The sequence below is a fragment of the Stegastes partitus genome, unplaced genomic scaffold (genome assembly GCF_000690725.1).
Source record: "Stegastes partitus isolate 25-593 unplaced genomic scaffold, Stegastes_partitus-1.0.2 Scaffold7, whole genome shotgun sequence".
NCBI lineage: Eukaryota > Metazoa > Chordata > Actinopteri > Pomacentridae > Stegastes > Stegastes partitus.
The window spans coordinates 1,103,191-1,119,754 of NW_007577738.1; the positions used below are offsets into that span (position 1 = coordinate 1,103,191).

Sequence of the window (16,564 nt, forward strand, 5' to 3'; positions counted from 1 at the left end):
TTGACAAATATGGAGCAAGACGATAGATGCAACTCAACTGACGACCACACACTCTCAGTGCCACGGCTCTCTCTGTAACAACTTTGACAAGGCTGACACACTCGGGACAGCAATCTAATTAACTTTGTGCCACATCGCACCCTCAGTCTGGGGCCCGTTCAAGTCCCCACAGTGTTTCTTTAAGGATGTACATCTGGTGGTGAGCCCTCCCTCACAACCGTGTCTGTTAAACTGATAATATCTTGGGAATCTGAGAGAGTAGTCATCCATCATCATCTATCATACCACAACAGATGCCCAGATAGACCTCTACAGCACAATGAGACACACGAGTATAAATACGCAAGCACCCCTTTGTACGGTTGCCCATAAATCCTTGAAGAACAGCAGTTCCTAATTTAAATTCTGCATTTGTAAGCCTTGCACTAAATGGTAATACGGTTGGATGGTACGAGCTACGAAGCACAGCAGTCCGTTTTTATTAATTCTGCAGCCTTCAACTGAATCATGGTTGGATAATCTGGAAATCTAATATTTACTGTAACAATTATCCTCCAGTGTGTGCAGCAGAAATCTTTTCTGATGGCCCTGAGCATGGAGACTGCTGGGTACATACATGAACACAGTGCCAGGGCTCAGGTTGCCAGATTATTGAGAACATATGAGGCCAAAGAAAGGCCAAAGATAGTCATCTATATGAGGGCATCCTCTCCAAATCAGAATTCAAATGGCAAATGGTCTGCACTTATATAGTGCTTTTATGCAAAGCACTTCACAATGTTTTCTCATTCACCCATTCACACACACATTCATACACCAATGGCGACAGAGCTGCCATGCAAGGTGCTGCCTGCCATTGGGAACAACTTCAGGTTCAGTGTCTTCCCAAGGACAATTTGACTGTGGAGGGGGATCAAACCGCCAGCCTTGCGATTGGAGGACAACCCGCTTTACCACCTGAGACACAGCCATCCACATACATCAATATAAATTCTTTAACATAAACACAATTACACATAACATCCACAAAGATTTCTGATACGGATTGCTTCAATATGAGGATGACAGTTGAATGATATGATCAAAGTCTTCATAAAAAAAAAGAGCTTGAGGTAGTAAGAGGTCATTTGAGTAAATCAGGGCATGTCCTGGTTGTGGGTTTTGTGCCGTCAATCCGATCTGAGTGATTTAATATTTATTAGTATCAGTGATCCGATATAATGTTTCTGGACAATATACACTTTTACGTATCGTAGATTAGCTGTAGTACCTGGTTGCCTCTTACTGTTCCATGTTGACAAGCAGACAACTTCATGGTGGTCTAGCTAGTAAAGAGCCACCATGACAAAGTTTTCTGTGACCCTTAATGACCTCCAGTCCTCATATTTCAGAGCAAGAGACGAGGGATTGACTTGTACAGTATTGGCCAGTGGAAAATGTAAGAGAGCCACCCATTTCATGATTCCACTGACTAAAACAGGAACATTAGAGCAGGACAGACATCCTCTGTGAAATCATTAAGTTAATCCCTAGTGTCCTGCCACAAATCCTGCCCCCATCTATCACACCTGTGTGAATTCATTGTACATGTCTCAAGTAAAATCTAAACATTTGAAGCAACCAAACTTCGTAAAAAAAGGAAAAAAATTTACGCAACCAAGAGGCCATGACTGATTGTAACTTCTTAAACATTTTCCTATTGTTGTTGCTGTACTTTCTTGACATGACAAGTATTGAATCTCAATCCAATCACATCTACGTGATATTACAGTGTACAGACCACATCCTGCAGTGCACTTTTACAGCACTGCAGCAAGGTTAGGGTTAGGGTTAGGGTTAAGTGAGACAGCAAACAGGTCAGCAAAAACAACATTTTCCGCTGGTGATAGATAATCATTAACAGACTGTGACCAACACATGTGCTATGTGGGATTGTTTTCAGGTAAGTAATGATCTTAGTACTCACTGATGCACAAACAAAAACACGCTGACACATATACATTTGAAAAAAAATAAAATAAAAAAAAAAACTCATTTCGGCCAAGATATAACCAATTCATCACTCAAGCCCTGGCTGAAAAAAATACACCTTTCACAAAGCCCTTGCATGCGTATAGTACACAGCTACACTTCACCTCTTTCATCATAAACTCTGGCACACTTTGAAAGAGAGAAAGAGAAAATGTCAAAGGATAGAATGGGAGCTCAATATGGAAAGATTTCAAATGCTGGTTTGCCTGCATATGTAAACAGACAGTAGAGGAAGGGAAGGTAACCATCCTTTTAGCTCTTTCTAGCCTTTTACTCGCTCCTTTTTAACAATTTCCCAGACGTGTTCCTCATGACTCATCCACCTGGCCTGGGGACCTGTTTGATTGCCAGACATTTCCGCTCTCACACAAACACGCACAATATGCAAAAATGTGTCACCACAGACAATTCATTCCATGCACACACAGACACACATTATCATCATCATCATTGCCCTTAGGGGTAAACACCTTTTCCTATTTGGCTGATAACTACAGGCTCACGATAAACATTTTCCCCCCTTTTCCTGCATCTCCCTCTGGCCCTGCATCGGATGGGAATGATTTGTTGGATGAAGATGGGCCATCAGTCTCTCCCATGACAAAGCCCACCAACCTGCGACAGTGTCCATGCTTAGGTAGAGCAATAACGAGCGACATCCAACATCCAAACAGACATGCCTTTCCCCTGATTGTAAAAGATGGCATGTCAACGTTTTGGATTTATACAGAACTGTCTGCGATTATGATCAACTAATGTTGTACTGCAAGTAAAAAAAGAAAAAGACTAAAAAGCATTCCATGCATTTACCTTAGAAAAAAGATGATAGGTAATAAAAAGAGTAAAAATGTCACCCTCTTCAGAATGCGAATGCAATTCCATTCCATTCATGGTTACTTTAAAGTTGTTATCTTGCATGCAGCACTTGACTTATCACCATTCCTTGCCTGTTACTTACTCAGAAAATTAGCAGCAAGGCTAAAAAAGCTTTCTGTAGATATGTAGTGGATGTAGGCCTTTATCATGGCAAATGTTGACCTGGAAACACTTAGTGTATCAGGAAGTACAACAAAAAATGGTTCTGAGCGAGTTGGAAGGTGTTTATACCTTACATGTATGTGGATATTTTGTCAATCACAAAGCATCACAGCCATGCAAGATGCGGTCACGAAACCTTACAGGTCTGGAGTTGAGATCAAAATGAAGGCTGAGTTCAAAGACTGGCGCGCTCTGAGTTCTCAACGGTTGGAATATAAACATGTTGACAGGCACTGGAGCTGGTGTGATCTCAGCAATGGAAGGTTAAGCCTAAACTTGGTGAAAATGTGTTGCAGTATGCAATTAACCTTACAATTAGTCTATGTAAAATGATTTAACAATAGTATTAAAATTAGATTTCACAAGTTTCACATTAACTATGAACAGAAACACACCTGGGAGGCTGATGTGTGTGTTTGTATCAGTGTAAGGCGTGCAGTCTGCTTCCTCCTTCACTTCTGTTTTCATCTGCTGTCTACCCTTCTCTTGTCCCAGGCTTCATTTCATTAAAAATTTCTAGCAAACCTAATTTTCATGCAATAAATGCATTATCCTAATCAACAGTGATGAGTGGAAAACGCACTCGCGCACACGCACGTAAGACTGTGTGTGTGTGTTAGTGTGTGTGCAAGCGCCATTAAGACATTCCTGCTCCTTCTGTGCTCCTGGCTCATCAGTATGAAGGAATTAACTAGTTGTTCATTAGCTGCAGCCCTGCTTACTCTCACTTCTCTGATTATTAATCATCATTCTTTATGTGTACATACAGTACATGTGTATATTAATTTCTGTGTGTGTGTTGAAAGCAAAAAAAATAAAAAAAAAACACATCTTAATTCCCGTTCTCAGGCTTTCTGTGCACTGATTTGCACCAGCTTGACTAGCAAACAGCAACATTAAAGCAAACCAGATATTACAGCACAGCCGGGCAGGTCTGCTTGATCACAGCGCCGACTGTTCACAAAGCCGCCTGCGCTCGCTGACGTTTCAAGCTTTGACTGTCAGATGAAAAAGCAAATCAAGACAAATGGTCTGTCGAGGTTGACAGATGCAAGTCGTTCCCCTGAAAGGCCCAGCCGCAATCAACACACAAATGATGACAGATAGTTTTACCTACATGCCTTATTGATGATGTCATTATCAAATCAGCAAAACGGGCCGACACAGTGGTCCCGCCGCCTTGCACACCCGCAGCTGTCCACAGGGACAGTTAAGGAGCAGCGGCTTATAGAATATGCACGGGGTGGCATGACCAAAAAAGTGTTGCCTGGCAACTCCATCCATAGTGATTTGCTTCATTAACGCGCCACTGAGCACAGATATAAGCAATAATGGAGCAAATTTTAGTGAATGGGTGGGAGTTTGAGAAGGGCTGCCGCTAATTTCATTATGCCGAAACTCAAAGTAAAAGCTGTTAAAGTGCGGCCTTGCAGGACCTCCACAAATTGTATGTTTATGTTGCAGCCTGTCACAGTTGCTATACTTTTACAGAGGTGTTAACAGCATTAGTTCAATTCTCAGCTCTGAGTCACAAGGTGATTCACGTACCAAAAAACAGACTGTTTGGCCTCTAAGGTGTGTATTTCCTTTTATGACTCAAAGGTATTTCCCTGTCTATATTCATCTACCGATGCTGCAGCACCACACTCAGAGGACTGTTTGAAACAGGATGCTGCTGACCTATTATGCTTGAATGTCAAATGAATTCCCACGATGGGCCAGTCAAATTTTTGGCTGACTTAACAGCACTGTTAATATCTGCAGGGAATGGTTCAAGAGAGGAAGGTAGACAGCCAGTTCTCTCTGGAGGTAACAGCCAGGAGAGCTGTGAATTACTTTGGATGTCTTATTTCCATGTGCTAAATCACACCAAATAAACAAGACCAGTATATGTAGAATATTCTTTTTATATGTTAAAGTCAGAAACTGGTACATAGGATGTGGCATTGGCAGCATATATGGAAAGAAAAAAAACCCTGAAGAATGGCTCACTACAGTACATTTAGCATCATGCATAGTTGTACTGTTAAGGTGAGCCTTATCTAAGCTTGATTGCACAGGTGAATTTTTACTTCCGTGCGACACGTACACACCAAAAACACACATAAAGACGCCGCTGGCCCACCTGCAACCTAACACGTCCTGCATGCTGGATGTTTTTCATGGGTGGCAGCAAAATACAAAGGCTTCAAAAGGGGGCTGACATGTTTGACAGGCTTTCCAACTGATAGTCTGACATGTGGAGCAGAATATCAGGCTGAGATAAGACGTCACTAACTACCTTTAAAAACATAGTTTTTCACTCAGCAACTGCATATTCCATTAGCACATTACCCAATAAACGCCACTAATTATGCCACCAACAACACAACTGCACACAATGTCCCCTGTTTTGTAAACCTCTATTTCCACCTAAAACACACACACACTCCTGTATTTGATCTAAAATAATACATTCAAATAATATACGGGACAAAATTCTACGATTTGCATGAACTGACTCTTTGAATAGTTTATTCTGCTTCAATTTGTTGTTCCATTATTTCCAATTAATTTGAACACAGCAACTGTCTGTGTGCTCAACCAACTGTGAAGAAGAAAGGATTAAAAAATGTCCCAGGGAAGAGAATATACACATGGGTTTTATGTCACACTCCCACTCTAAATATTGATTGATATCCATCCTATAATCATAACACTCGCTGGAACAAAACAATTCTTGAACTCAAAAGAAATACTTTGGATTTTTTATTTTTTTATTTTACTATTTTCTCCACACGGTCATTTGTTTCTTTTTTAAAGAGCTCGCCATGAACACAAGTCACATTAATGATAAATAACAAGCATTAGTGAGTCAATGAAGTCATTCATCAAGCAGCGGGCAAAAATGATTCATCACACACACTGTAATTGGTTTCTCATCCCTCACGACCCACATGTGTATTTCTTACAGATAGGTTGGACATATCATGGGGCTTTTTACCAAATGTTTGCAGAAGCCTTCTCTTGTGGGAGGGTGATTACCATCTACGGTTTATTTATAGTCAGCCCTGTATCCATGATTGAAGCACCTGTAAAATAGGCAATTTTACAGTCACTGCACCTAATCACTCAACTGTGGGTGGGAAATAACCTGTCCAGGCAAGAAGAGACCTGCCAGCAAGCTTTGAGGCCACACAGTGTTTATGTGAGCGTGTACGACTCTATTCAAGTCGATGAACTTACAGACTAATTAATTTATGCAAAGGTATTGTATGGATTAAAAAAAAAAAGAAAATAGACATAAACTGACTAGGTGCTTAAATTATTATCGTTTCTCTACAATTTCCATATAGAAATGTGTCTGCAACTGCACTTACTTTGCATTTGATGACAGGAGCTGCTTATTAAAGTTCACCCGTTGAGCGGTGACTAGCACCGAGGCACATATATTTGTGTTTAAGTACCAGCTTTTTCACACAACAGGGATTTGCTTATTTTAAAGTTAATTGGCCACTTACTCAAGCATTTAGAGTAGAGCCCCCAAAAAGGGTGAGAATGAAGAAATTACTCTGAGCCTTGCCCGCATGTGGGAATATAATTCAACCCTGTCACTCTTCCCAGGTTAGCAACAGAAAGTGCCCAACTGTTAAATAAAACACAGCAAGAAAAACAAGTAGCAAAGAAAAGCATCAGACAAAATCAGTTAGCATTTCAGATCATGGGGAAGGAAAATGTCACGTCTAAATGCACTGTGTTCTGTACTTTTACATTTTGCTCTTTTGCTGCTGCAGTACTGGTTAAAATGTGTGACAAATGAGAGGTTTTGCGCTGACTTACTTACTGGCCTTAATATCTAAGTGGTACCCCATTGTACTGTGATTAATAAAGGGACAATTATACAAATTGCAGCCACTGTAACTCAATAAGAATGCACAAGCAAAAAAGTTGTGCTGTGGTATTTGACTAAAATAAAGGGAGTTGTAAGTGTTCATCCTGATGGCTCTTCTCTGTGTGAACAGTGTAGTGCTTGATTAGAATCAGCAGTCAGCATGTACATTAAAGCCAAAAATACAGGAAATCGGGTAGGTTAACAACAGATGAAACACAACCGCCACCCGCCTAAGGTCAGACCATAGAACCTGAATACAGCACACGCTGAAAAGAGACTCATGTTGTTCACAGCAGCATATTGAAACAATTGGTGCCTTCAAATGGAAGTCTTGAGTCCATATTTTTGACATTGTTCCCTGTTTAAAATCTGCTGCATTTCTTTATTTTTGCACTTCAGCATCTTGTTTAAGACCAGCAAAAGAGCAAACAACAAACTAATGAAAATAACTTCCACAAGCTCCAGTGGAACACTGCAGGTTGTAAAAATCAGAAAATTTCCACTTACAAAGCCTAGTAGTGGCTCACTGACAAACAGCACTTTGCCATGGTAACACATGAGACCACTAACGCACAAAATCAATCAACCAGGGTGGATCACTGATATTTTGATCAACAAGCCACAGTGGCTTAGATTGGCAAAGTCATGGCACCACTTCCGATTTGTAGTCTGGAAAGGTCATGGATGATTTAACTTGAGAGAAAAGAACTTTGCATGAGAGGTGATTGACAGTCCTCTCCTACTATCGAGAAAAGAAACATTGTCCTAGAGCTGTCAATGGTTTGGATTATTCCCATTATTTTTGATTTTCTATCTGACAAGTAGGAAACTTTGTCAAATTTCTCTTAAACTTTCCAGTAAAGTTACTTTTTCAGGTGAAAATCTGGCCTTGCATCTGCACAATTATCGTAAAATCAGATCATTTCATATTAGCGACACCTAGTTTTAATAACAGAAATGATCATCTAAGCATTTATGCACTAGTCAGTACTTACTGCATCGACTGAAATCATGCAGTGAAAACCTGAGTTTGCAAAACATAACCCTGCTACCAGATATGCATGAATTTGTGGATTGAAAGTCTGCGCATGCAAAACTGTATATGCAAATAAATGAACTGCTCCTATAAATCAGAACATGAACTTGTTTAGTCTCTGCACAATTTTACATAAGCTTCTTACCTGTTTAAGCTTCTTCAAGTCTTCATCCAACTCCAGATTGTCCAAGATAACAGCCACAAAAAGACTGAGCAGAATCTGAAATGCAACAAGAGGAAGTGCAAAGAACATTTACTGTACGTGGACGTATTTCAATATGTTAAAGTCATCATTGCGACTATGAAAAAACAAAACAAAAACAGGACTTTTTTTCCAATACTACAAAGCCTGCTTATTAATTGTATTTGTTGCTTGTTCGGCTGCACTGGAAGAAATCCTGTCTGGCTGGAGTGAGGTGTGAGTCATCCTGGGACTGTCTAATGGCTCCCTGTATCAGAAGGCCAAACACTGAAATGTCAGCACTTCTTATGCCTGAAAGTCTGATTTACTGTGATTAGATGTGGCAGTTGAGAGAACAATGAAGGGTCAGGGCACTAATTGAATGCATTAAGAAATATATTCAAGTGTCCCTTTGCCACTTATGTCCTCTTAGCCATTTCTTTTACTGACCAAAATAACAGAATGCGATTTTAAATATGTACGTTGCACTAAAAAGCACAAATTCAATGACTTGTTTGACTTATAAGCTCAGCACGTTCCTCACCAGGGTAGCAAACAGATGGTAGAGGATGAAGTAAATGGCTACCACTGGAGCCCACATGTGACCTACAGCCACCAGAGTCTGGTCCATGACATCTACCCAGCCCTCCTGGGTGAGGATCTGGAACATGGACATGAATGCCTACAGGGAGGAAAAGCACAGGATGAGAGAAAGTGAGAGAGGCTAAAGGGCTAGAGAGAGGGCAACTGAGTACACAAGTGGAAGCAACCCAAGAGAGAGAGGGAGAGAGAGTGAGTGGAAAGAGAGACAGGGGCAGGAAATTATACAGAAAGACAGACAGATTTGACATTTGAAACATGCTTTTTCACAGGAGAGCAAATATCACACAGCTGATGCACGTATCCCCTCCTGACCATCTTAGACCCAGCTTACGAGTGAGGTTTTTTAAACATAAGCAAAGCAGAGAAGAGAGGAAGTGAGGAGACAGACATCCTTTTTTTTTTTTGTTGTAAAACTCTCTTCTGCTGCCCTCTCATGTATTTGGTAGAGGTCAGATGAAGGTGTAGGGAACAGCCAGCTGTGACACGATGCCCCCTGGAGTCGAATGGCAAGCCGGCACATTCTTCTTAGCATTCCCCCCCGCCTCAACCGCTACCATGTCCCAGTCACTGCAGATAAAGATAAACCCAGCAACAGGTTCGCCCATAGGGGAGACAGCGAAACATCATTAACTACAATGTGTCTGGGCGCATATACGTGTGTGGAGGGAAACAGAAGCAATATGGAAAACAGAGAGAGAAAATGAGAGAGGGAAGGGCAACACAGCATACAAGTGGCATCTGTTTATGGGTAGCCCTTCGCGTCCCGCTGTGCTGAGGATCAGTGAAATGTTGGAAGGGAGAAAGGGGGAAAAGCAGACGATGGAAGGATGTTGCTAATGAGAGAGAGAGGAGCTCATGAGCACTTAGAAATCAAAGGAGATGCCACATCTGTCGACCCATCGTGCAACCCATGATCAGCATCTGTAGGCCTCCCCACTGCTTCCTGATGAATTTCTAAATTTCTATTTGGTGGAAATAATATACCACAATCTTTCAACTTAAACTACATTTCATGTTTATCTGAGGATAAACCATTTAATCAGCGAGGCTGTGGTTGGATCAGTTCACTAAAATATAAGAATTTACAGGGTCAATAGGCTTTATTCGTGCAGGTGAAATCAGATTGATGTGTCTAAAAAATTCTGACTTTATGCAAGCTGTGCAATTATGCAATAAAAGTAAGCATGCAAACAGAAACTTATTTCATGAAGTAAGAATGCATATACTGTACTTTAGAAATTTTATATGCATAGGGAAGAATATGTTAATATTTGATAACAACTGATAACAAGATATCCCCGATTTTTTGTGACGTGACTGTGGATCACAGCTGACTTACTAATGACTTCACCATTGCAATGAGAAGCGCAGAATTTTTTGTTTTTAACAAAATGTGATTACAACCATTTTTGGGGGGGATTTTTTTAAAAAGTAAACATGTATTATTAAGTGATTTTGATAAAATATCACAATTTAAGCTTAGATTTGGTTAAAATTTTGCACAAAATGGCATTTTGCCAATAAAAAGTTAAACAACAGGCTAAACGTTAAACATCTGATCAATGATTCTTTTGTTTTTTTTTGGTTCTGACAAATTGTGTCATTTTGGTAATTCTTTTAAAGATAACATTCCTTTTAAACCTGCTGGTTGATTTTGGAGTTCAGGGGATTAAGACAAAGCAGTCTGCTAAGTTAACTACTACTGGCTACTTACATAAAAAAGCAGAATATAAAAAGAAGAAAAAAACACTGAGATCATCATGCTTAGCAAGCGTTAACAAGAAAAACATCGACTTTTGCTCAGGATGGTAGACTACCAAGTATCTGTTCAATAAACCATTTGTGCCAACATACTGATGAGTTTGAAAAAACCAAAAACACATAGAAATAGTATTACCTAAGCTAACACATAAGCAAAAATGATCTCTTCACGAAACTTCTTGAGTTTTTTAATAATTTATTTTTCTAATATGCTTTAAAAAGTATACATATATTTGTTTCTTGGAGACAGCGGGACATAAGAGGTTGCTTACCCTGGGGAAGGTGGTGAAACGGTCCAGCTCCTCCACAAAGCAGAACATTTGCAAGCTGATGGCCGACATGACGATGAGCAGGCTGGCTGTGAACACCACCAGGCTGCCTAGTTTTTTACCTGGACCAAATATCTTATAGACAAAGTCCTCCAGAGCTGGTGAAATCTTAATCAAACGCACCACACGTAGCACCTGAGGGACACAGAAAACACGCATCGCTTAGGTGAGGTTGCTGTCTGTGTGATCTTTGTTATAAAGTTCAAACTAGTCTTAAGAGACGGTAGTTTCCATACCAGAGTAAGACAGTGGTGGTACTTGAAGATAGTTAGAAAATAAATATCACAGTTATAAAAGCAGCACATTGATTACATATTGATTTGAAGCGAGACAGTATTGCTCTTGATCCGGTGGTAACAGTGTGGTGATACTGTGCTCTGTCAACGGGCTTAGTCCCTAAATTGCTTGTGGTGACAACAACCCCCAAAAGGTAATGCATCTTGGTCAGGCTTTGATCGGGGATCCAGAGAGTGGCTATTGATCGAGCTCCTCTCTGTGATGCCTCTGGCCAAAGATTTTTCTTTCGAATCCCACGGAAAGCCAAATGAATGGCTATCTCCCACTCCCTAGATATACAGCAAAATAAAGAAGACAAACACAGGATACTTGTCTAATGGGGAACCTACAGTGAATAAATGCAGTAATAACACTCACAGCATGATGACAGATGGGATGGAAAGACACTACCTTCTAGTCATGACAGACCATGATAACCACTATCCATTCTGCAACAAATGCACATTCTCAGCTAAGGACAAAGCATAAGAGGGTTTTTCACAGGGGGAACAAGACTTTTAACAGTTATTTGCTTATTACTGTTCGTATCCTCCACTCTACAACCAACAAAGCATTGGGGGAGTAACAATAATGCAACGGATGAAATAGAAATAGAGAGAGAGAGATCACAAATATTTGGATTTGAAATGCTGTTATATATGTCTGTCTTATCTAGACCAGGAAGAACCAGTGTTAAAAACGGTCTCAGAAATCTCCAGTCTCTGCTTAAATAAAACTGAAAATTAGTTTTCAATTAAAGAGAAAATAGGTGTTTTTTTTTTAGATGTTTAGATCACAATATTGTCCCTCTAGGCTTAATTTCTGATCTTTCAAATGAAAGACAATAATTTGCCAAACCGAAATCTATACATGTTCTATTTTTTACTGAGGATCCTCTTCTTGTTTGCATACCTCCAATCCAAAAAATACTTGTCACTGTTTCAAGGAAACGGGAAAAACAACATTTTCCTAAACTGCAGAAACAACATAAGCAAAAAACATTCTGAATTTGTGAAACAAATCGCCTCCACAAGAGGTTATCCCAACCACAGTTCAAGCTGGCTGTCAAAATGTCATTGGCTGAATGAAATCCTTGTGTGTTCCCTAAAGAATATTGTGTGTCTGATACCAATGATTAACTATAAACGACACCCAGAGAATGGCTTTCCTGCTGCGTTCGCGTGTGCTCCTGGCTCCAGAATGGCAGAAGACAAAGCAATGCTTAGCATAAAATTGAATTGCGTAATGTGTCACATTGTTGCTGTCACAGATATCCACTCAAATGGTTTAAATCCATATTGGCCAAATCCCAATAACTGGAATTGGATCAGTGCATCCCTACAAGAAATGTCCAAAAATTACACAACGGCCTGCCTTTCTGAATGAATTATTGACTGAACTGCTAAATCGTGCCGCTACTGAAGTCATTGCAATTCTGAACACACAAGGAGGAAGTGTCAAGGTGGGTTCCAACAGCTGATTAAAAACCATTCAGCCAAGTGTATGTGTGCATTAAGGCTTCAAAACGTGACATTTTGCACAGAATGAAATGGAGTGAGGCTAACCCTACTGTGAAATGCAGTGAAATACCCCTTGGCTGGATATGACTAAATAAAAAAGAGAGAAAAAATATTGCTATGTCTAGTGCCTTTTTCTTAGAGCAGAACACAAATCTGATTGCAGTGCAGAACCCTAAAGTTAATCACTTGTAACTAAATGTCACCTGTTTAAACTGGGACCTACTTAGAAAAATATCAGCAGGGAGAGTGAGTGGGAAATGTTTTCCATAAGGTATAAGGAAGGCATTTAACTCCCAGGTGCTCTTCAAATTGCTCATTAGCCAGAAGCAGAGGACTGATTGCATTAGGAAAAACTGATATGGATTGGAACTGTATCTTTGCTGCAAATAAAATTCTATTGGCATTACACGAGGGTTACAAGACGTACATGATAAACTAGTATCCGTGCACGGGAATGTGTTCCTACTTTATTCAATAAAAAAAAAGAAAAATCAGTTCTTATGGGCATTTCTTTAGTTGATAGTTAATATGGATGCACTGCTTGTATACAGGGCAGGCTACAATTATCTATAACTCTACAAATGAAGGAAAATTGAACAAAAAAACAAAAAATAAACAAAACACTTGCTCTTAAACACCACAATTTTGGATACAAAAAACTCAATGTGTGCTGTAACTGCTATAGAGTTGAGAGATGAACGGTTTTCACCATAAAGTCAAAGCTTTAAAAAAGGGCAATGTTTGGTCCGCACAATCAAAGATACAGAAACAGTTATTAACCAGAGTTAAAAGGTGGAAGATCTAGCTTGAAGAAATGGCAAGTATCACCACAACACAGTCCTGAAGCATAATTTATAGAAAATATTCCTTCATATTTGCAACAGTCGTGGACTTGCCACTTAATTTTCTCCTCAAACCTGTCTGAAGGTCAACACCATTCTTCAACCAACAATAATGTCTCAAGGTAACAGAGTTTCTCCTAAGCCTATGGATGTGCTATATTAGGAGAGAAACACATTAAAGTTTTACCAAGATATTTTCTTACATATATTGGATTACCTGAAGCAAGGCTTCAGTCTCTGCAAGTTAACTGCATACTGTGCAGAAATGATGACTTGGAAGGATGTAGGGCGTATGTTTTTGATAATGTTAGGAAAACTAGTACTATATAATCCGTCAATAACATTCAAAATGATCAAAGGAACATCAAGTTGATTGTAATTTTCATTTGCCACAGCATTAAAACCACTAACAGGCAAATGAAAAAGCATTGATGATCTTGTAATAATAGTATGTGTCAAAGGGTTGGATATATTAGGGAACAAGGTAATAGTCAGTTCCTGAAGTCGATGTGTCAGAGGCAAGAAAAATGGGCGAGCACATGATCAACTGTGACGGTGGGCAAACCTTTTTCTTTTTTTGAAGTTATTTTTTTTGGCCTTTTTGCCTTTATTACATAGGACAGTCAAAGCAGAGACAGGAAAGTGGGGGAGAAGAATGGGGGAAGGGGTTGCAGCAAAGGGCCATGAGCGGGATTCGAACCCATGGCCACTGCATCGGAGACTACAGCTCCTGAACATGGGTCGCCAGCTCAACCAGGTGAGCTAAAGCAGCGGCCCAACGATGGGCAAATCTTGATGGCTATGTAAGTGGTTAAGCGCATCTCCAAAACAGCAGGTCTCATATTATGTTCGTAGTATGCAGTGGTTTCTACCAACACAAAGCTACGTAGTAAGACAACCAGTAAACAAGTGAAGGATCATGGGTGTCCAAGTTCACTGATGTACAAGTGCAGCTAAGACTAATCTGTGTGGTCCAATCAAACAGGACAACTACAGGAACAAAAACACCTGGAATCTTTAGCAGATTGGTGCTCATGTGGACCCCTCTTTACTGCTGAAAGCATATATAATTAACATGTGAGCATCAGAAGTGGATCATGGAACCATGGAAGAAGGTGGATTGTTCTAATGAGTCAAGTTTGTTTTACATCACATCGACCACCGTGTGTGTCTGCGCCTTTTATCTGGGAAGGATATGGCAGCAGGATGCACCATGGGAAAAACCCCAACAGTTGCAAAGCTTCATCTAACAACTTACAGGACTGTTGTTAACATCTTTGTGCCTGATACCACAGGATACCCTCAGAGACCTTATGGAGTCCATGCCTCAACATGTCAGAGGTGGTTTTGGTGGCACAATGGGGATTTATATGATATTATGCAGGTGGTTTTAATGCTGTGGCACATCGTGCATATGTTCATATCTTGACTGTAAGCCTTGCACATGTGTGGGTGGCATTTACTGAGAGTCAGACAGGATCAGGACAGCCTGTGTGGTCAAGGCTCATTAAAAGCTCAATGAGAAGCCCTTTCTCATCGGATCGTCCTCAGAGCTTTTCATCAGCTACATTATGCTAAAATAAGGTCGTTGGGTTTAAGTTTGGTCAGAAAGGCTCTGTTAGTGCAACAAGGTAGTATTACCCAGCTGATGATATGAATGAGCTGAAAACTGGTCATTTAAAAAGCCTGGAAAGCATTGGAGGATGTAATGTTATAAACAAAAACATTGTAAAACTACTGTTACTAGACAAAACTCTAATGAGGCCAAAGGCATCGCATATTATTAATTCCACCTACAGAGTGATCTGAACTTTCCTGCCACTTTAGCTCTTATGATGTAATTCTGAATTACACACTCAGGCTCAGATTTATGCTAAATATTATTAAATAAATGCACCAGAATGCAGCTCTATTCACTGTATACATCAAGCACAAATGTCCAACAAAGAAATGTGCCACTACTGAAAAATCGATGGCTGATACATTACTGACAGATGGGAAAGGAAATGTAATTATCGGTATAGCCCTGATAATGCAATTTCTGCCAGAAATTATGTCAGATAATGTGGAGTACGGCTGTGGACTCGGGGCATCCACTCAAAACTCTGTAGTGAATGGTAATTTTGGCCTCTCTTCTTTTCTGTCCTCTGTTCTGCCCTCTGGTTTGATGACTGTTTATACGAGAGCAGTGTGAGCTCCTCGCACACACAGAAGGGACTAAGTGTGACTTTGGCTTATGTCTTATTCGACAGCCGTGCTTGTTATCCCTGGGCGCAACAAAATCTGCCAGTAAAGGAGACAGTGCGAGCAATTTTTCAAACAAAAGTTAAAGAAGCAGAATGGAAACTTGCAGAAACATCTTTGACGGCTCTCCCTGTAGTCACCACGCTGCTACCTCTAATTGTGTTTTACTGACCAGCACCTTTTTTTCTCCTATTTTCCCCAGTACAGGGAAGGGGATAGAGTAAAGCATAAATGATGCTGTTGGCCAGTATGTAAATCAAGGGCTGCAGGTAGCCATGTAATATGTCTTGATTTGTGGGATGGTTCTCTAAACATTGGTACTGTAGCAGAAACATACATTTATTGATTTTCCTTTTCATATTTTTGCATTCAGATCATTCCATCTCAAATAATCACATTCTCTGAATAATTTCAGCTCAAGCAGATCAGCTAGAAAATTTCATAGCATAAAATATGGATATGTAGTGGGGAAAAAAATAAACCACTCACTCACATTTCAATCATATGTTTGATACTTTATAATTTAATTTATGATGTCCACATTTTATATGTATAGTGATATTAAGTTCTCATGTGTTTGAGTTGCACCTTCTAGAATTTGAAGTTTAACCGAATGTTCTAGCTGGACAGAAACAAACTGTTATTTCCAGAAAAACAAAGTCTTGCTCCTTCTCATCTCTTCCCATCATCGGCCCATAATAATAATAATAATAATAATAATAATAATAATAATAATAATAATAATATTCTTATTTATGCATTTAAAACAAATACTAAAAAAATGCAAAAAATTAGAAAATAAACAAAAAATAACAAAAATAAATACAAATGA

At 39.7% G+C, this 16,564-nt stretch overlaps 1 protein-coding gene across 2 annotated transcripts in view; it reads right to left on the reverse strand.

Annotated features, from left to right (window-relative positions):
* The window catches only part of nalcn (sodium leak channel, non-selective), an 84,089-nt gene that overhangs the window by 32,752 nt on the left and 34,773 nt on the right, over window positions 1-16,564 (reverse strand). For both annotated transcript variants that reach the window (XM_008282237.1, XM_008282230.1), the window contains 3 exons: window positions 10,794-10,985; window positions 8,702-8,839; window positions 8,122-8,196 (listed from right to left, as the gene is read on the reverse strand). In XM_008282237.1, coding sequence (XP_008280459.1) covers window positions 8,122-8,196; window positions 8,702-8,839; window positions 10,794-10,985 — 405 coding nt within the window. The remainder of the gene's footprint in view (window positions 1-8,121; window positions 8,197-8,701; window positions 8,840-10,793; window positions 10,986-16,564) is intronic.